The sequence below is a fragment of the Anabrus simplex genome, chromosome 2 (genome assembly GCF_040414725.1).
Source record: "Anabrus simplex isolate iqAnaSimp1 chromosome 2, ASM4041472v1, whole genome shotgun sequence".
NCBI lineage: Eukaryota > Metazoa > Arthropoda > Insecta > Orthoptera > Tettigoniidae > Anabrus > Anabrus simplex.
Window position 1 is genome coordinate 1050285558 of NC_090266.1, and position 22149 is coordinate 1050307706.

The 22149-nt window shown below is 39.5% G+C and overlaps 1 protein-coding gene across 5 annotated transcripts in view; it reads left to right on the plus strand.

Moving 5' to 3' along the window:
- The window catches only part of puc (puckered), a 200493-nt gene extending 187510 nt beyond the window's left edge, over nt 1-12983 (plus strand). For all 5 annotated transcript variants that reach the window (XM_067141978.2, XM_067141980.2, XM_067141977.2 and 2 more), the window contains one exon: nt 9214-12983. In XM_067141978.2, the coding sequence (XP_066998079.1) occupies nt 9214-9533 (320 nt within the window). In that variant the 3' untranslated portion in view covers nt 9534-12983. The remainder of the gene's footprint in view (nt 1-9213) is intronic.
- The last annotated feature ends 9166 nt before the right edge of the window (nt 12984-22149 follow it).

Below are 22149 nucleotides of genomic sequence, written 5' to 3' on the forward strand. Positions count from 1 at the left end.
GGCCCATTTGATTTAGTTAGGGAAGCTTTAGACAAGCGATAATTCTGGTTAGTACATTTGCTAGTGTGTGGAAAAGTAAACATGTTTGGTCTGTTTCATTATCTAATCCGAGGCGATGTCAGTGATTCCTTGATATAATGTACGCCGTACATAACAATACAGGACAGATTTCCTTCCGGCTCATTGGCTGAATGGTCAGCGTTGAGGCCTTCGGGAATTTAATAGAGTCTGGTTAATTCCTCTGACTCGGGGACTGGATGTTTGTCCCTACACATTCTTCATATTCACACCACACACCATACTACGAACGACCACAGAAAGACGCAATAGCGCACAAATATCTCCACATATGGTTGGCGTTCGAAAGCGCATCCAGCCGTAAAACAAGGCCAAATCAATGTTTATCACACAGTTCGCACCCACAGCCTCACCAGGATATGGGGAAGGCGGGAAAAGATGATGATTAACGTTTCAGTTATTGCAATCTGTCAACCGTTATGCAATGATCATTGTTCATATGATCAGAACGATGATAGCTCATGTTTGGTCCCCAAATTCTACATAACAGGCGTAGTAGTGTGCACCTCTGAAATGTTGTAACTATATAATTTGCGTAATTAACGAGGGATATCCTATAACACTGTCTTTCTCATGCAAACAGATCAACCTAAGTTTGCTTCAATCAGCTGGAGCAGCATATGGCGTTGAGGTTTGTAGGCTGCGGTGTGACTCATATCGGACGTGAATGGAAAGAGGAAGTCGAGGGTTATCTTCCCCACTCTGCTGCTTCCGTTGTGTGTGTGTCCTCGTAGGATACATTTCCCAGTAATTGTACTGTATGTTAATCAGGTTCAGAATGAAATTTTACCCCTTTTTACGTATAGGTTGTGTAATTCAGTTAATCACGATTACGATGTTCACTTTAGACATTTTTGTAGTTATTCGTTATGGTCTGCTAGACTGTTAGATACAGAGTGAGGATGATAGTCGGCAATGCGGGCCGGATTGGTTGGCTCCGACCCCCTCCAACCCGGTATTACTCATATCGATTGTATCCCTGCAGGCTGCCAGGTGACTCATAGCTTCAGCCCGCGCAGTTGTAGAGCAAGTGCTGATGGCTGACGACAGGTGGGGTTGTTGCTTGCTTGCTTGCTTGCTTGCTCGTTCGAGCTGACCATGCCTGGAAACCTGACTGAAAATCTACAGGCTGTTGGGTCATATTCAGTTTCCATTAACAGAATGCCTTTCATAAGGAAATTGCTCCAGTTTTTCTTCTTCATATGTTGGACGTGAAGGGAAATCTTTTACTTATTAGTAGCATAAAGATACGTTAAACATCCTTTTCTTCTAAAGGCTTGTTTGGGCATGTTAACATAGCGCAAAATTGTAGACCACATTAATTAGAATACGAATCCCAACTGTTGGTTCCTACAAAGCATTCGTCGCGAATTTCAATTCCATACTGCGTATGTTTAAAAACATGCATATAAAATATTATAGAGAAACTGTGTGTTTCTCATGCCAGTAATATGAATATTTGCACTGCAGACTATTTGAAGTATTACATACACGCATTGCGCCTTGGCGTTTTGTTGACAAGGGATTGCATTTGTGTAAAATAAATGCCAGCATATGAAGACCTCGGGGGTTACAAGTCATAACCCTCGTATTTTGGATTTTTGAGTTCATTGTTGTAAACAGTAATATCCAACTTGAAGTTTCTTTTTATTCAAGAAGCTAGTCGATTTAACGAGATATGGTAGCACAATTCTGCTTCATTTTGCATAACAGGCCACATGTCTCTGCAGTAAACAATCACAACCCAGATCTCCAAGATGGCGGATCATGTTCTTGAAAATGTGCTTTCTTCTAAAGAAAATCTCATTTATGGTAAATAAAACAATGATGATAAGTATATTATTGACAGAGATGATAGTTTAAATGATCCTGATCACACTGAAATCCTGGAAGATGATGGAAGTTCATCGGAAAATAGTGGGCAGATAAGTTTTCCAGATGACTAGCAGCTGTGTTTACCATGTGGTTTTGAATGTTGGTTATAACTGTCTACATGCTGTGATATAAATACCTTTTGTAAAAGTATTAGTATTCATGATTAGTATCATCATAAATAACACATATTATTAACTGTTGTTATTATACTGAAATTTTATTAACATACCGCTCTTGGCACGTCCTTTGCGCGACTAGGTGGGTTATAACTTTTTACACTTGTTGATGTAAGGGTACTTCATATATAACTTATAAACATTAGTTTAACCTGTCATTTATTAAAAACAATTGGGTAACTACATCATGTGAAATGAAAAAGTACGGTAATCTCATTAACATGCCGGGGTTGTATCCCGGCTCAGTCCGGTGGGTTATTGAAGGTGCTCATATGCGTCAGAATTGTGTCGGTAGATTTACCGGCACGTTAAAAACTCCTGAGGGACAAAATTCCGGCACCTCGGGAGTGTTCGAAAAACGTAAAAGTAGTCCGTGAGACGTAAATACAATAACATTATTATTTATTCTCTTAGTTCATTTTATTAAACATGGTAGTCTACATCCAGCATTTTCCTTCCTTTTTCTAGGGCGGTAAAGCAAGCACTTCAGCCAGAATTCCAGAAACTGAGATGTTTTCTTGTATTGTCAGTTCACTACTTTTATCAATATTGCATGTAAACAATTATAACCCTCTAATTGATACGCACTGTCAGTGTTTAATATCCTCTAATTGCCTATAATACTGGTTTTTATGCATTTTTTATCCAGGATGTTATAAAGAAGGATTACATGTACCATTGCATTCAGTACGATGTTTCAGAGATTATACATTCTAGTAGTAAATATTTTGTGAACATTCATTCCGTTCTATCTCAGAAATTACAAAATGTGGGTTGTCATTATTTACCCCCCGAAGTCTGCATATATATAGGCTACTAACTTCACATAATGGTTTCTTATTCCAATGTTTTATCATTTACTTAGGAAATGTACAAATGTAGAAAGGTTATCCTGAGACTTTTCTCTGTATAGTTTCTATGTCTTTTACTTTAGAATGTTTTGGATGTCCCCCAATGTTAAGGGTGTTGGTCTATAGGGAAAGACGCCTCAATAATTCTTCGGCGAACTCCATTTTGTAAGTTATCCACCTCTGTAGTGCAACGGTTATCGCCGTCCACGGTAAGCCCGGTTTCGATTCCCAGTCCTGTCAAAGATTTAAGATTGACAGTGGTGGCTGGTGTGTGATTGAAATTGTACTTTGGAGGCGTGCTTGAAAAGAACTGCACCATAATTGTCATAATAAACATTACACACTCTAACACTGGATATAAAAGGTCGCTGTTAAAATCTGCTTTCACTTGATCAGAGCTGCTAGCATCATACGTGAATTCAAACACGGGACTCCATTCTTCGGCTGCAGCACAAACACTGGATATTTCTAACCCTTTACAGTTCGTTAACTTAATTATCAAAGGTCCAGTATCTGCATCGATGCTATTTCATTGAATACTTCTATTGTCAATACCCTGAGTGTTAATTGAAGTTTTGTTTTGTCGCCCGAAGATTAAATTTTACCATAATGTGTTTTGATCAACTGTGAATTGTTTTACGTGAGAAGGTTACTGCCATAGGCCTAATAAGTGTAATAGAATATCAGATTCTATGCATTACGTGCTCTGTCTTAACATCAATTCGAAATCCATTTAGGGGTTGTAGGGGTTTTGAGGGGTCAATTCATCTCGACTAGTGAAAGTGTGGGGAGTTCCTCCCGCTACTGTCAGGCTTGATTAAACGAAAGCCAATAAGTGCGTGGATATGGACAGCAATTACTGCTCCATTATCAAGCGAGTCAAATTGCGTGGAGAGTGACTCATTGCCATGATAGGCACTTCAGAATACTTCTCTCCCCCCACCCCCACTGTCTTGTAATCATTTTTGAAAGAGGTCGGATATGCTCCTTGGTGCTTCGGGCCTTTTATGTTGATATATTATCCTGATACTATCATGCCATAACCGAATAACTTTTTGTAGTGCTATTTGAGGACACAACCAACCTTCCGGCTGATGACCAAGATTACCGTACAGTATGTACTGAATATCCAAGAATTTTTGTTGGTGCCCTGCACCTTATAATTTCGAGTTTAAATCTTTGGACCATCCCCCACCCCAATCTTAAGATTTGTTCTACATAGGCTCTTTCTGTAGGATAGACGCCATTAGGATACCGTATAACTGGGTCCAGAGTTCAATCCTGGCACAAGGCTTGTTTTGACAGCCATTCCCATTGTAATTTCATTCCGAATTTTTTCGTACCTTCGTCAGTAAGCCCGTTCACTTTCTCAATTATTATTATTATTATTATTATTATTATTATTATTATTATTATTATTATTGGTGGTGGTTCATTTAATCGCAGTGATGTCATCGTATCTCACTGTTACAAATGAGAATTGAACCAAGTAGTTTGTTGAGGGAGTTCAAAAGTGATGTATATTTCCTTGTCAAATAGATCGACGACAATTAGAAACTGGAAATGGATACATTTAGAATTGCTCCATGACTATCAGAATGCGTGTTGTGAAGATTGCTCTGTGAAACACAACCTTCTAGGTGAACACATAATTAGGTTATTATAGAAGTGTTGTTGATATCTGTCTAAATCACTTATTCGTGTTAGCTACATGAAGATCAGGTATTTCATAGATCAGAATTATTGGTAATGGTGAGTTATTACGTTATTTTTGAATGCACTTCGCACGATGTTGTTTGTTCGGTTGATAGATTTTGTTCTCTCTTCAAATCAAATTATGGTTTTGGAGTATGTGTTCTTGAACTGGGTTTGTAATTATAGTACTTCCAATTTTCGTCCTGAGAGCAGCTAGGCGCCATGCCGTTTGGTCGTTCACCAAGGCAGTTTCGGAATGCTCCGTGGGTTGCGTGTTTGCTGCATGACTCACCTCCCGGACTCGCTCTTACAGCTTCTCATAGCTTGGGAACTTCGACCGTAGAAAGAGCTGGGTTCTTGGAGGTTACATACTGTATGTATGTATGTATGTATGTATGTATGTATGTCCTGTTCGGAGTACATGTTAGCATATTTCCCGATGGTTCGCGACGCACTCCGAAACCGTACGAGCCACCCGCAGCACCTGCTTCTACAAAGAAAGTAGAAACAATTGTGGATTCACTGACGTCAATAACCCTGTTGTTGACGTCACTAGTCTGAACTGCACTAGTAGCTGACTTCATGCATGGACCGTGATAATAGACGCTCAGAAAGGTCATTTCAAAAGAACGTGACTTCGCGTAGGCTGTAGAAGCAATTTGTTCCCTCAAAGCCCCCTTAGTGCCTAGTTCAGAAAATTGTAAAGTGCGAAACTGGACGAAACACTATAGCTGGGGAGAACAGAAGTTTCTTCTTATTCTTCCGGTCTCGTTCCAAGTTCTCTCCTGGGTCTGATTATGAATCGAGGATACCCTTCCCCTTCCCATAGTTGTCTGTCTCTCGTCCACTATATCTGTCTATCCATTCTTTCTCTTTCAAGGCCATCCTTGTGATCTCTTTCCTCTGAATACTTTCTTTGACACACTATCTCCCATTCACACCGTGTCACATATTCATCTACCTGAGCCTGCTTATTTCTATCCTGTCCTGTAATTCCAATCCTTTTTTCTAATACAGCTTCATTTCTGATTCTATCTTTTCTTTTCGTCCCTACGATACCTCTTAAAGAATAGCATCTCGGCCTCCTGAACTCTATTCTCGTCTGCTGGTTTTGTTATTGTTTTTTATGTACCTACTGCACATATCAATATTGGTACATAATAGATTGAATGCAGATGTTTGCATTTTCCTTGGAACTTCTTGCTTCCTTATACTCTGGTGTAAGCCATTTGCTTGTCGTACTCTCTTTCCAATCTCGAGTTATTTGCCCATCTGTGTATACACTAATTGAAACTTAAGAAAAAATGTTCACCACTTCTATTGGAGTAAATTTACTGTTATCTCCCTTCCTTCCTTCCTTCCTTCCTTCCTTCCTTCCTTCCTTCCTTCGTCTTTCTGCGCTTGTTCTCATTTCAAACCCTTCTGTCATCTGATTCCCTACATTAACTTGTTCTTGTACTTCCATTTCATTTTATCCCCATATTGCTATGTGATCTGAAAACAGTGGGTCCTTTGCTGTGTTGCTTTCCGTCTTCCACCTTGCACATCTGTAGATTTTATTCATGACTGTGATGAAGATTATGGGGCACTGCGCTTCTCTGCTGAAGTCCTGTCTGCATATCAAACCATTATGTTCCTCCTATCTTTACATGTCTCTCTCTCTCTCTCTCTCTCTCTCTCTCTGTGTGTATGTGTGTGTAAAAAGCTTCTATCATTTACAGTTTATACTTCTGCTCTGTCTACTTATTTTTTCCCCCTTGCATCCCAAATGAACTGCACTGGTACACTGTACTGTTCGTAGGCCTTCTTCATGTCTAGAAATATCGTCAACGAATCTTTCCCACTCTAGCATCTTTTCTCCATCATGGGATGTAGTGTCAAGTGTTGATCTGTCTTTCCTAAAGTCATATTGTTCTTTTTTTTTTTTTGGTAGTATAATTTCATTCTCAATCTTCCTCTCACTATCCTCTTGAATATCTTAACTAAAAATATGAAATAAGGAAGATTCCTCTATAGTTGTTACATTCCATGTCAACTTTCTTGAATAATGGGATTGCTAGACCTAATTAGAATATAATTTCCAACCATTTTTTTAAAACTTCTTTTTTCATTTGTGGAGTATATCTTCTTTCTGTGTTAAAATCTGTCCTGCTTCTCTAAGAGAATTTCATTATTGTCTGTGGAGAGCGTCCTGTAAGTTGCTTTTTGGCCACTACTGTTGAAATACTAATTTGGTGAATGTTGGTGCAATAGATCACTTACGGTTTTTCTCTATTTCTTTATTTTCAACTAATTTTGCACTTCTTTTGTCTGCAAGTGCATTCGTGAATTTAAGTTATTAATGACAGATTGTCTCTAGATAGGTTGTCCCATCCTTTAATACCTTGTGGAAGAGAATGTGAGTAAATATCAAACGTGGGTGTTGGTCATTTTTTTTATGAATGCCCTTGTCCTCTGCGGATTACTGAGGTACTGAGCCAAACTACTCGGTAGCAATTTCAGAAATTTGCAATGGATAGGAGATAATTGTCTGTGTTTATGATCTGGTGTTGGGGGTAAAACGTTCTGTCTGTAGAGATATCTATTAAAACCGAACAAGTTTTGTTAAATTCAGCTATTATGGTGGATTATACTTCTTTTCTTTTCTCTGTGAAACTTTGGAGCATACACCATTTGTACCCTTTGCAACCATTAGTGCATCCAGTTTCTGAAAATGATTGGCACCAATGCACACTTAGTATATTTATACTAGGAGGTAGACTGGTATCATCTGACGAATGCTTTTTTAATGTGCAGTGATATTATTAACTATCAGTATAGCAGAATAGTTTTTTCTGTGACTTGATGTGAAATCAGATTACTTGATATCCTTGGCAGTACACAATCTTGTTCTTATAAAACTATTACAATGTAACATTTAAAAATGTTCATAGCTTGAAGTTCATGAGTACTACTCCTTGGCTGAATGGTCAGCGTTGAGGCCTTCAGTTAAGAGGATCCCGGATTTGATTCCCGACTGGGTCGGGGATTTTAATCGCGTCTGATTAATTCCTATGGCTCGGGGACTGGGGTTTGTGTTTGTCCTCTTTGTATTCAGACAACACACTACACTACCAACCATCATATAAACACGCAATAATCATTACATCCCTCCACATAGGGTTGGCGTCAGGAGGTCATCCGGCCATAAAATAGGGCCATATCCAAATGAGCTGCACAGTTCGCATCCGTGACCCCCCGGGCATTGAAAACGCTGTAGAAGAATCAGAATAATAGCAGCTTGAAATTCACGAAGTAGCAACATTTTATACCCTTTGACCACATTTATAGTGGCTGGGTGTAAATTATTTCAACTAGATACAATGAGCAATAGGCTAGTTATGATTCACCCTGTACCATACACCAATTATGACGAGCTTCTGGCATTGGTGGTCTTCTTCTTCTTTTCTTCATGGGGCCTCTAAATATTAATTCCTAATTAGCGTCGACCTCTTAAGATCTTTTGCTACCATGTTTTTCCTTCATTCCCACCTAGATATACCTGCGCCCTTCACAAAGCTGTAGGTTGTTCTTATCGGGTCTTCTTGGATTTTTCTCTCTCTTCACCTGGTAGTCCTAGAGTGGAGAGTTTGATTCTATCCAGCGCCTCACATTCGAAAAGTATGTGTTCAGCTGATTCCTCTGTCCGAATCGTTGGCTGAACGGTCAGCGTACTGGCCTTCGGTTCAGAGGGTCCCGGGTTCGATTCCCGGCCGGCTCGGGGATTTTAACCTTCATTGGTTAATTCCAGTGGCTCGGGGGCTGGGTGTTTGTGCTGTCTCCAACATCCCTGTAACTCACAGACCACACATAACACTATCCTCCACCACAATAACACGCAGTTACCTACACATGGCAGATGCCGCCCACCCTCACCGGAGGGTCTGCATTAGAAGGGCTGCACCCGGCTAGAAATAGCCACACGAAAAAAGAAAAGCTGATTCCTCTACTTCATTGCATTTGCTTCTCAGATGGCAGTGTCCTGTCAACAGTCCTACTACCCATGGTAGTACATTATTTAATTTTACTTTAACAGTGGTGGATTGAATGTCTCCATCAAAACTTGGGAACCCTTTTCACAAACAATTGGAACACATACTACTGGATGTATATTCGCTCAAAATTAGAATTTAATGAATGATATTGTATGTTCCTCGCATTTCGTATTTTGTCAGACATAATTTTAATTATCAAAATTGATTTCCCTGCATGTAAATACAAACCCTGTGGATGCCCACCACAAACATTTTATCTATAGGTTCATTTGTTTCTGAGAAAAGTATACCTGTGAGGAACGTACACGTACACACCACCATGAGTTTGTTGATTTTTTTTTTTTTTTTTTTTTTTTTTTTTTTTTTTTTTTTTTTTTGTGGGAGGCACCAGCTTGGAAAACCTTCCAGGCCTCATTCTCGTAATATACTATTTAGTTTTTTAATGATTATTTTAGTCAATATTTGAGCTCCTTTTAATTCAATGTTTGATTTGTCTCGTTTCAGAGGAGGCACGGAAGAGTGGTACGAGTGTATTGGTTCACTGCCAGGCTGGCATTTCACGCTCGGCCACTATTGCCATTGCGTATGTCATGAAGCACAAGTTACTTTCAATGGTGGAAGCTTACAAGTTAGTGAAAAGTGCTCGACCAATCATATCCCCAAACCTCAATTTCATGGGCCAATTGTTGGAACTAGAACAAGGTCTTCGGAACACCGCAGGTTCATCGACAGCCATTGCTGAATCATCTGATCTCAAACCCTGCCACCAGTGTCGTTGGACCCACCAGTCCAGTGAGGAAGTAACGTCTGGCTGCAGTGTCTAACATCTTTCTGCTGCTTCAGATTTGTGCAGCTTTGTGCAGATGTACTAAAGAGGCAAACAAAACCTTCTTTTATGGTACCATCTGCACATTTCTAAGTCAACATCCAACTCCTAAACCAGTGTTAAATAAGTTACATCAGGCCGTACCCAAAGGCATATATTATCAGCTATGAACATGTAATTGTGGGCACGCACAGTCCACAAAGCTGAGTTAAGTTATTGTTGTGGAGATTTATAGCCTTCTTGGTGATGTTTAGTTTGAGATTTCTTCTGCCGTTATATGGAGAGAGTACTACTCAGCACATCACTTTCTAAGTTGTTTTCAGCTGACGAAGATGATCAAGGAAATGTCTTAGCCTGTACTGGGTTGGATCTCCAGGAAGACGTCTTATGATGGGATACATCATGTTAAGTCTAGCCTGCTCTGCTTGATGAAATGTTCCCAAAATAGTGTTGACTGACATCCTGAAAGCACTCTGCTTCCTCTAGGCACACTTTTCAGACTGGACAATAGTGATAATAGAACTAGGAATGTGTGCAGACTGTAATGGAATTGGAACATTCATGTGTGCATGTGTGTGTGGAATGGACATATTATGTAGAGTAAATGATGATGTTAGTTACGGGTTTTTCTTCTATTTATTAACTAGATCAGAGTGTTTTGTTGATAAAAAGCTATTGTATAGCCGCATTCCCACAACTATGTTAGTTGAGCAGGATATGTGTTGTGGGGTGTGTTTTATACATTCAGAGAGTAAGGAACACATATTTTGTACTTCGCTACATTATCATAAGATTGAAAGCGTTGATGGTGAATTACAGTGCATTGTACTTTAGGGCCATCTCTGAAAGAAGTTTGATGATTTTGTCTTTGAATAAAAACCACAATATCCCTTCCCATTTTGTTTTGGCTAATGGGATAAAATGGGCTTGTTGGTATTTGAATCTAGTCGTTTCTTGGGTTAAAAGGCTGTGTTATATATCTGATTTTTAATTTTATTGTCATTATTTTTACTTTCTCTTAGTTAGTTTATGGCACAAAGGATTGTAGTTGCCTGGGTTTTTGAAATGCTATTACATTTTAGTGTTCCAGATGTAATAATTGAATCTTTAATGCTTTTTTTTGGAAATACTCTATATGAAGACCTTGATTGGATAATATGACAAGCCATAGAAACTTGGTTTCAGATCTCTCGCATCAAAATAAATGTATGATTCAGTGTAAAATCTTCAGAAGCTTCCATGCTGAACAGGTTTTCAGAAAGCCTGTGACTATGACTTGCCAGTGTTATTTTTCAAGTTTTTTCATGAGTTTTCCATAAGATATCTGTTAAAGTTATAACTGTCATTCCACTTGATACTAAAATAAGTTGCATTTCAGGAGAGCAAAAGAAATTCATGCTCGTGAAGGTTGGTAACTGTGAATAGTGTTTTAAAATTCCTTCTTGAATTCTAGAGGACTATCATGTGTTCGAATCTGACAAGATGAAATTAGTCAGCTTTGTCTTCCCTTTTTATGGGACAGTGGTACATCAGAGGACTACAGGATTTTTCACTCGTATATGTACCGTGGTTGGTTTAGCTATGGTAGGATAATGTTAACTTGAAGGCATTATAGAAAAATTATCTGCAATTACAAATAAGTATAATCCTAACTTAATACACCAATATGAGGTCTTATGTTAGTAAGAGGTTGTTCCTATGCATTTACAAGTGCTTGTCATTGCACCATTGTTTTACATTTAGTGCACAAGTTTTGTACATTGGAAGTCATTTTATGCTGACTTTTGTGAACATACAAAAGATGAACATGTGGCCCCAGAAAAGGTGCCTAGTGTGAAATGCAGTGCATATAGTTGTTTGTTAGACATTTGTAAAGATATGGATTTTGTAGGGAACTAGTTCTTGTGCAGGGGATTGTACCATTTGTTCCTCTTCAGGGCTATTGCTACTTTACCCTCAGTACTATAATTTATCATGAAACTGAAATTGTATGTTCCATTACATGAATTTGAAGACTATTTTATTATTCAGCCAGTTTGCAAAATTGTGTGCAAGTGCCTTTTAATGGTGAAGTTTTCTTTGTATATAGTAATTAATGGTTAGTGGATGTTTGAGGTTAGCTTTCATGGCTAAGTAATGCATAAAATTATTAATCTGTCTGTTGTAAGACATTATGTGTAAAGTCTTTGCACATCTTGGTGGAGATGCTATTAGCATCCTACATAAACTGGCATTATTTTTCATTGTTAGATCTCTGAAATGGCTTTCTCATGGAGAATCAGTAAAGATCTTTTTAATTCCACCTCTTATTTTTGGATTTTTCTTAAAAAAATATTTATCAGAAAAAATAATTTGGAGTATAATTTTTCTATAGCCCTTCCAATGACTCTTGTCACTGAAAGCTTTATTGTCAGATTTTTTGAAGCCATGGTGTATACTATGCTGGGAATAGGTGTGCCATTGCCTTCTCTATAATGTGCCTGAAGAAATACCAGAGTCAATACAATTCTTGGTGAACCCTAAGACCTATGATGTTCTAAGTATTTATTGTTGCATTCAGTTCTGTATGTATGATGGAACATTAAAATCTTCACCAGGAAATATGTAGAGAAAATTCTCTCTTACATTCTCAATATGAGATGGTTCTGTCTGCAAGGTTATTGAGCATAAATGTTTCAATGTGTAGAATGGAAACGTGTCTTCAAATGAACTGTTCTATTTTATGTGGTTTTTACTAGACAGGTATAACTATGTTAAAGTATTTAATTCTGACCAGTCAGTACAAAGTATCTAGGATTTGTGTGGTTTTTGTGAGATGTTCCCATATATTGGGTAATGTTTGTCTTAAAAGGGCAAGACATCTGAAGGAGCTCTTGAGTCATTCCTACTGGAGATAGCTTAGCCTGACTTCTCCCCTCCTCTGACTCATATTTCTGCAGATGACAGTACTTCAGGCATGACTCAACAGGGCATATGCATAGAAAGCCTTTGTAAATTTGAACTATTGCACATATCACCAAAATCATTACCTGTCATTATAAAAATAAAGTGTGCTCAAGATACATTATGGAAATAAATTTGATGCTAAATGTGCATAAGAGGAGCATGCTTTTGTTTTGTAGATAAGATAATCAGGGTCTGTTTTTTTAAAAGTGTACTGCTGGTACATATGGAACTATAACGAGCATTTGTCATTTTTTTACTGTATATTCATTTGTAACATTCATAATGTATAGAATATTATGATCTATAGACACTCGTTTCTTTACCATCCACTGTATATTTTAATGACAACTGTGTAGCTCTGTGTATCATCCCATGATCCAGCTATTTATATGATGTGCCTTGAAATGCTGCTTGTAGCTGTATGTCTTTTGCATGAGAGAGTGTCATTCCAACAACATGAAGATGTTAAAATATACACAGAGAAAATTGCCAACAAAGAAAATGCATTCTTTTATTTTTAAATATCCTACTTTTTCCCAGATGATCTCTAATTATTAGGTTTCATTGATTATGCTCTGGCTGTAAGTTTTGAATATATATTTAAAAAAAAAGATTTTCAGAGCACAGAATGCACATATTTTTTTCGATACTTCAGGGGAAACCACTACCAAGCAGGTTCACTTCTTAACACAAAAATTGATTCCCGAGTACAAGCTTGAGTGAAATACTAGGTAAATGTATGTTAAAGTCTACAAGCCATCCCTGTACAGGCAATGAAGATTTTCTGAGAGTAGAAGGTAAAGTCTTCTCCTATCTTTAACTACATCACATAGTGGGATAGAGTGGTTAGCTCTTTGCCAGACAGCCTTTAACCTGATACTCATTTTGTGGTGGGTGCAAGTGAACCTTGAGGCCCTGTACTTCTCCAGAAGTGGAAAACTCGTTCCTAATTTTTTCATCTTCCTGACCTAAAGAAGGTCCCTTACCTCCTCGGTTAGGAATCCGTTGTAATAAGGTAAAGTAAGGGTGTATTCTTCCCGAAGGCAGGTCCGAACCTCCATAGAGGTGTGCCTGAGCAGGAGGGTACGGTAGGGTGGCTAGTTCCTTTCCGCACCTCCATTCCCTTACCCCCCACCGACAGCGCGTGGCAACTCATGCAAGTCTCGACCACACCCAGTGTTGCTTAACTTCGGAGATCTCACGGATCCGATGTTTAAACATGGCTACGCTCGTTGTAGTAAAGGGTAAGAAAAATACAGAAGGCCATAGCTTGGTGCAAGGTATACAAAGTTTGACACTGATTCTTCCATTTAATAGTTGGCTAAGTTGTTGTCAGGAAGAATGTGCCTTACTTGGAAACTTACGAACAATTCATAGTATCTTACGTTTTTTGACACCTTCCTATAGATTACCGCGGCAATTTTCGAATTTAATGAGCTATTGGCTGTGATCACTCACAAGGAAACCCTATGACTTTCCAGCTTCTGATTTTTATGAAACTTAGCAATAATGCGAGCGTTGAGGTAAAAGCAAAGCGTATAGAAGGGGAAGTGTGCGCTCTCTGCGAGTTACCGTGGACCGGCGCACAGAAGTCACTTGCAACACCCGTGTCGCGCCGTGCAATTAACAGAGGCATGTACAGTACTACCATTGCTTCTATTTACGTAATAAACTGATGCATGCAACTCATATTTAAAGATGCTTTCAACAGCTGGACAGTTTAGAGTATTTTCGAGCTGATTTAGCTGTCTTGGAAGTAGCCAGCTCTCTTAGTATCTCATTAGTGCGGAAGAAGAATCGACGCTTCAAGTACCGTAGCGAAATCAAGTTAGGTAACATAAACAACACATGATCTTCGCAGCATCCCAATTGCGTCAACTTCACTTTAATAACATGTAAACAATCCAAACACTAAAAAAAGATATCCCCCTAAAACTATTAGCACAAGATAGATTTTCGCAACAAACTTTTCTATTCGCAACAGCATGTTATGAACATTTTCAGATGTATGCGTAAGATATGTGCCTCTCTGTGTAAACCCATAATCTTTAATTAGAGTTAGTCATTTTACCGTGGAAAAAAGGTAGGCGTAATTTACACTGCGCCACTTTTGAAATATTTCGCACTATAAATCCGGCTAAATGACACACTAAGCATTCTTTGCCAAAACTCTGCTGACTTAAGTCAGGTAAACCTGTTTTCCCAGTCCGATATTTCAATTTCATCTTAAAGACTCGAAATTTCCCCCCTGATTTTAATAATAATAACAACATTGTTTTTACGTCCCACTAAGTACTCATACGGTTTTCGGAGACACCGAGGTGCCGGAATTGTGTCCCGCAGGAGTTCTTTTAGGTGCCAGAAAACCTACCGACACGAGGCTGACGTATTTGAGTACCTTCAAATACCACCGGACTGAGCCAGAATCGAACCTGCTAAGTTGGGGATCAAAAGGGCAGCGTCTCCATCGTCTGAGCCACTCGGCCCGACGACTGATTTTATCTTCAGCTTGTGTTTTCACTGCCCGATTAATGCACTCAATTGCTCTTACAACATGATCAACAAGAGACGTTAAGAGGGGATTCAGCTCGGTACTGATATTTTTCGCCAGAGGATAAAGTTAGTTTAGTCGGTAACGTACGTAAATTGACTGCCACATATGCAAATGTAGGAAGTCAGTAGTGGACGGATGATCGTCACACCTAGTGATCGCCGGATACCAAAATGTTCTCGGGGATCTCGATTAAATGTTCATGTCAGAACTTAGCTGTAATTATTTCCCCACAAATATTAAGACACTTCTAAAGCGAATGTTTTTAGAGTAACTGAGAATGTTCTGCGACTTCTTTAAAGTCTCACGTGCCTGTGATCCTTTATACAGTGATGAGTAGGGATGGATGAATTTAATGAGTCTCTTAGGCAGTTTAAATCACTTCTGAAATTTCCCGTTGCTTCACTGTCAACCATCTGAATTAATACTCCAATAGAATTCAGTAGGCCTACCATTGGCGACAAATTACTGAAAAATTCATTCGTTGAAACTATTTAGAATACAAATGTGCAAAGGCGAGTTTGTAGCAAATTTTTCAATCCAGAAAATTAGGGAGATGTTGCATTTGGAAACTTTCCTATAAAATGAATAATCAACAATATCACCATTATATTTAACCTGTACTTCGTCATGGAAATGATGACTTATACACTTCAACATACCTAATGAGTCAGCAAAGAGGATGCATCTGGATGTGCTAGGAGTAAATCGTATTCGGGTAAGGTGAGATAACGAGGAAGAGATTATAAAGTGTATATGACGGGTGTTAAAAAGCGAAGGACAGTGTGTGAGTAAGGGCTGTTCATCAGGAATACTACTGGATGCAACACTGTTTCTGTTCGGCGCGTAAATAAGTGAATGATATGGGTAGATTTTTTTTTTTTTTGCCAGTTGCTTTACGTCGCACCGACACAGATAGGTCTTATGGCGACGATGGGACAAGGAAGGGCTAGGAGTGGGAAGGAAGCGGCCGTGGCCTTATTTAAGGTACATCCCCAGCATTTGCCTGGTGTGAAAATGGGAAACCACGGAAAACCATCTTCAGGGTTGCCGACAGTGGGGCTCGAACCCACTATCTCCCGAATACTGGATACTGGGTGCAGTTAAGCGATTGCAGCTATCGAGCTCGGTGTTGGAGGAGTTAGAACGAGAATTGTCTCAATGTATTCACCATTTGACCGGAGGTCCCGGGTTCGATTCCCGGACAGGTTAGGGATTTTTACCTGGATCTGAGGGATGGTTCGATGTCCACTCAGCCTACGTGATTAGAATTGAGGAGCTATCTGACGGTGAGAAAGCGGCTCCGGTCTAGAAAGCCAAGAATAACGGCCGAGAGGATTCGTCGTGCTGACCACACGACCCCTCGTAATCTGAAGGCCTTCGGGCTGAGCAGCGGTCGCTTGGTGGGCCAAGGCCCTTCAGGGTTGTAGTGCCATGGGGTTAGTTAATCACCATGTGAGGGTGAATATGAGGATGAAGTTGACAAGTTTTATGAAGCATTGAGTGCCATCGTAATCAGGATCAACAACAAAGATAGGATGTTAATCGGCAATTTCAATGGGAGAGTTTGAAATAGAACTGAAGGATACGAAAGGGTGATTGGAAAATATGGGGAAGGTATGGAAGCTAATAGGAATGGGAAGCATTCGCTGGACTTCTGTGCTAGTATGGGGTTAGCAGTTACGAACATCATTAAAGCATAAGGCTATTCACCGCTACACATGGGAGGGTAGGAGCACTATATCATACCCGACTTTGAATTCAGGAAATCTGTTAGGAATCAGCGGGTGTTCGGGGATTTTTCGGTGATACAGACCACTAACTGATCTGTAGTGAACAAAGCATCTCTAGTTCCAGGATAGAGAAAGTGAAATCTGTCTGTAGACGAATAAGGATATAAAATCTCCAGGATGAGGAAATTTAGACAGAAGTATATCTGATTTGAGTAATGAAAAGTTCCAAACAATAGACAGTAAGCAGTTCAGGATATAGCAAGAGAATGGATGGCATACAGGGATGCTGTAGTAGAAACAGCAAGGGAATGCCGAGGAACAACTGTGTGTCAGGATGGGAAAAAGTGAACATCTTGGTGGAATGATGAATTGAGAGCAGCTAATAAACGTAAAAAGAAGGCGCATTGTGATTAGGTCCCAAAAAGGTTCTGGGAAAAGGACATGGTCGTTAGGTCTCTCAACTAAAATTTGAGGTTATCTGATCTACCATTGAAATAAAACAATTAACTGTATTTGATACTAAACAAAATATATTATTTAAATTTATAATTTAAATTGCAAGATTTGCTGCTATACTTTAGATGATAATATAAAACTTTGAAATCCTCTTGACCGGACATTTAAAAGTTGTACAAGAAATTTATCCCTCACTGTTTCACTTAATAGTACCTTGAACACTTTGAGTGTTATTACGACGTATTCCTTTGAGTTTGTATCAGGTGTAGGTATCTCAAACCTAATTTGGTGAAGTATTCTTTCAGTTTCACAAACAAGATATAGCATGGTTTGATAATATAATTACACTTCACGATCAACTTCACAGTCGGTTAGGAGCGCGCAGCTATGAGCTCGCATCCGCGAGATAGTGGGTTCGAACCCCACTGTTGGCAGCCCTGAGGATGGTTTTCCGTGGTTTCCCATTTTCACACCAGGCAAATGCTTGGGCTGTACCTTAATTAAGGCCACGGCCGCTTCCTTCCCATTCCTAGGCCTTTCCTGACCCATCGTCGCCATAAGACCTATCTGTGTCGGTGCGACGTAAAGCAAATAGCATCTTCACAGTTAATTCACTGATAACTGTTAGTCTGAATTACGACTCAATATTCGGCTGTCACCAAACTGACACAAGAACTCGACCGAACAGATACACGAAACACACAGTCTGGCAGCATCTTCAGTGTCTGTTAGTTCCTTAGTGTGTATTAAAATACTAAACTTTTAATTGCATGATCATGCCGTACTTCTATTTAATTGTACCGGCTGAGCTAGCCGTGGAGTTAGGGCCGCGCAGCTGCGAGCTCGCACCCGGGAGATAGTGGTTTCGAATCCCACTGTCGGCAGCCCTGAAGATGGTTATCCGTGGTTTCCCATTTTCACACCAGGCAAGTGCTGGGGCTGTACCGTATTTAAGGCCATGGCCGCTTCCTTTCCACGCGCAGCCCTTCCCTGTCTCATCGTAGCCATAATTCCTATCTGTGTCGGTGCGACGTAAAACCAATTGTAAAAAAAATATTCTACTATTTTGCTTTACGTCGCACCGACACAGATGGGTCTTATGGCGACGATGGGACGGGAAAGGCCTAGGAATGAGATGGAAGCGGCCGTGGCCTTAATTAAGGTACAGCCCCAGCACTTGCCTGGTGTGAAAATGAGGAACTACGGAAAACCGTCTTCAGGGCTGCCGACAGTGGGATTCGAAACCACTATCTCCCGGGTGCAAGCTCGCAGCTGCGCGGCCCTAACTCCACGGCTATCTCAGCCGGTACAATTAAATAGAAGTACGGCATGAATATGCAATTAAAAGTTATTTAGTATTTTAATACACACTAACGAACTAACAGACACTGAAGAGGCTGCCAGACTGACGAATGCGTGCGGCATACCGGTGAATTATAACTCAGTGTCCACGACCTTGGCAAAAATATTATACCCCTACTACCCTTCTCCACAGCACATGCAACGTCTCCACTACTTGCCGTAGCGCTATACAAATCGGTTAGCCGCGACGAACGGCATTTGGTGCTTATTTCCGCCAAAAATTATGTTAATAATTAAGGAAAATAAAGGAAAGAATTAGCAGATAAGACACAAAGGCGTGTACAGATAACGTTTCTTTTACAAGTAATTCGCTGTGAGCTTGCATCTGGGAGATCGTGGGTTCGAATCCCACTGTGGGCAGCCCTAAAGATGGTTTTCCGTGCTTTCCCATTTTCACACCACGCAAATGTTGTTGCTGTACCTTAATCAAGGCCACGGCCGCTTCTTTCCAACTCCTAGGTCTTTCCTATCCCATCGTCGCCATAAGACCTATCTGTGTCGGTGCGACGTAAAGCAATTAGCAAAACAAATAATAATAATTCCTAGTTCCAGGTGGCTAAAGTGAATATGTGATGTTTACTCCACAAAGTGGCGAGGGGCGGGGGCGACTTTCCTTTCACGCCCCACCCCCTAATCGCCGCTACTGTTTGTTAACACGCCAAAGATGCAGAATAAGAAATTTAATCACTTATTAATGTAGACACGTGTAGTCATTCAACTCGATAAAAGAGATGATTGCATAGAACAAAAACGAATACTGTTCGGCGAAATATGTGTGTAGAAGTCGTACGTCTCTTTGGAGCTTCTGTTGCATTCCGAACAGGTTGTCCAGTTTAAAATAACGTCTATGTATTCACCGCTGCTGAACACACTAGCCATTGCCGATCTGCAGACAGCAAATATAGTGCGGTTGTACCATACACCAGACTAGAACTATACGGTTGAAAACGATGTTTACGAATGCAACGGATGCATTCGACCGGCCGCGCTGAGTAACATGCCGCGAGTGTGACTCTGTTTCTTATCTCTTCATATTCTGACGTAACCTGCCCGCTGTTAGTAGTTCCCTGTTAAAATCAGTTGGTAGACACCCCACACATCACTTATGCATGCGGGACATTTATAAGTAGAAAGTACGGCGTCCGTGAGCCACCTGGTATAGACACTAGTTGTCACATGGTATAACACCCACGTCAGAGTTAAATCTGTCCATGATGTCACTCCCATCCAGCTCCAAAGTATTACAGATTGTGATGAAATAGCCTCAGGCTAAGTAGGAACTCCCTAAATAATCGCATACTTTTAAATGCATACAATGACAGAGCAATGACTCGACAGTTACTGTAGCAATATTTCACCATATGTTGTAACGTCTTAAAGTTTCACAAAATATATCCATCTATATATATAAAATAACTTGACCTGACTGACTGATTCATCATCGCCGAGCTCAAACTACTGGATATACTGAATTGAAATTTTGCGGATATATTCATTTTAACATGTAGGTGCTCGCTAAGGGAGGATTTTTGGATATTCCATCGGTAAGCGGGTGAAAAGGGGGGTGAACATTTAAAATGAGTACTTCTATATCTCATAAGTTTACAGATGTAAAAATTGGTATTAAGAATCTCCTTTAAACATAAAGAAACACGTATTTTTTGTTTTCGGAAAATCCCATTAAGGGGGCTTAAAAATGGGGAAAAAGGGGTTGAACACCTTTTATGAACAGACTTATATCTCAAAAACTGAAGGTGTTACAGACGTGAAAATTGAAATTTGGAATCTCCTTTGAAAATAAAGAAACACCTATTTTTGTGTTTTTGGATAATCCGATGAATAGGGGGCGAACAGGAGTGACAAACGGGGTGAATTTTTAAAAAGACTGTATCTGCAAATTATCTCAGACACGTAACACATTACAGATTTGAAAACTGGTATTTGGAATTTCCTGTAAGAGTACAGAAACATAAATATTCTTTTGGAAAATCCACTTAAGGAGAAATGAAAAAGAGGGTGATTTTTTAAAATGAGCGTATCTACAGTATATCTCAAAAACTTAACATGTTTCAGACGTGAAAATTGGTATTTGGAACCTTCTTTAAAACTAAGGAAACACGTATTCTGTTGTTTAAAAAAAAAATCTTAACGGGGGAGGGGGGTGAAAGAATTGAAAAATTACTTGAATTATTTGTGTGAATAGATATACCAAAATCTAAATATGTTACGAACGTGAAAACTGGTATTTGGATTCTCCTTTAAAAATAAACACACATTTTTTTGGGGGGGGGGATCAACTTGGTAGGGGGGCGATGAAAAAGGAGGTGAGTTCCTTTTACGAGGACACATATATCTCAAAACTGAAGATGTTACAGAAGTGATTATTGGTATTTGGAAACTCTTTTAAATAAACGATCACTGTTTGTTTTTGGAAAATTCACTTGAGTGGGGAGTGTGAAAGAAAGTAAAAAATTGAATACTTTTCCTGGAGAAACTTATATCTAAAAACTGAAGGTTACAGACGTGGAAATAGGTACTTGGAATCTCCTTTAAAAATAAAGAAACACGCATATTTTGGGTTAGGGAAACCAACTTAACGGGCGGGGGTGGAGTCATAAAAGTGTTGAATTCTTTTCATGAGGATACTTATATCTCAAAACTGAAGATGTTACAGACATGAAAATTTTGCATTTGGAATTTTCTTTCAAACTAGAGAAACACGTAATCTTTTGTCTTTGGGAAATCCACTTAAGGGGGTGAATTAATTGAAAAATTAGTTGTACGAGGATACTTATATCTCAAAAACTAAAGATGTTGCAGACGTGAAAATTAGTAGGTATTTGGAATCTCCTTTAAAAATAAAGGAACACGCATATTTTTTTTTTGGGGGGGGGGGGCGGGGGAAATCAACTTGGGGGCATGCGCTTTGAAAAATGAGTTTCATTTCTTTTTATGAGGACACATATATCTCAAAACTGAAGATGTTACAGTCGTGATAATTGGCATTTGGAAGCTCCTTTATAAGCAAAGAAACTAAATTCACCTAAGAGGAAGGGTGAAAGGAAGTAAAAAAAATATATTTTTATGGGGAAACGTATATCTCAAAAACGTAAGGTTGCACACGTGAACATTTTTACTTGAAATCACCTTAAAAATAAAGTAACACATATTTTTGGAGAGGGGGGGGGGGGGGTCAACTTAACGGGCTGGGGTGAAAAAGGAGTTGAATTCTTTTTATGAGGATACTTATATCTTACAAACTTTAGCCTGGTGGCCATGATCCTTAAGGCGCTGAAGTCTAAACGGTCTGACACCGAGGTTAGCCGGTTCGAGTCCTATTGGTCGAAAAAATTCTCACCTTCAGAATGTTGGCCGGCAGGGTAGGGGAGGTGGTGGTATACAATTTCTAATCACTAGATTGTTAAGTGTAAGAGAGGTCCGTGTGCCCTAACTTCGCCACATGAAAGAAGGCATAATAAATAAATAAATAAATAAATAGATTGCGTGGCAAAAGCCTGGATTAAATTCCAAACCTCTCCGTAGTGCTCATATGGAGTGAGGGCATA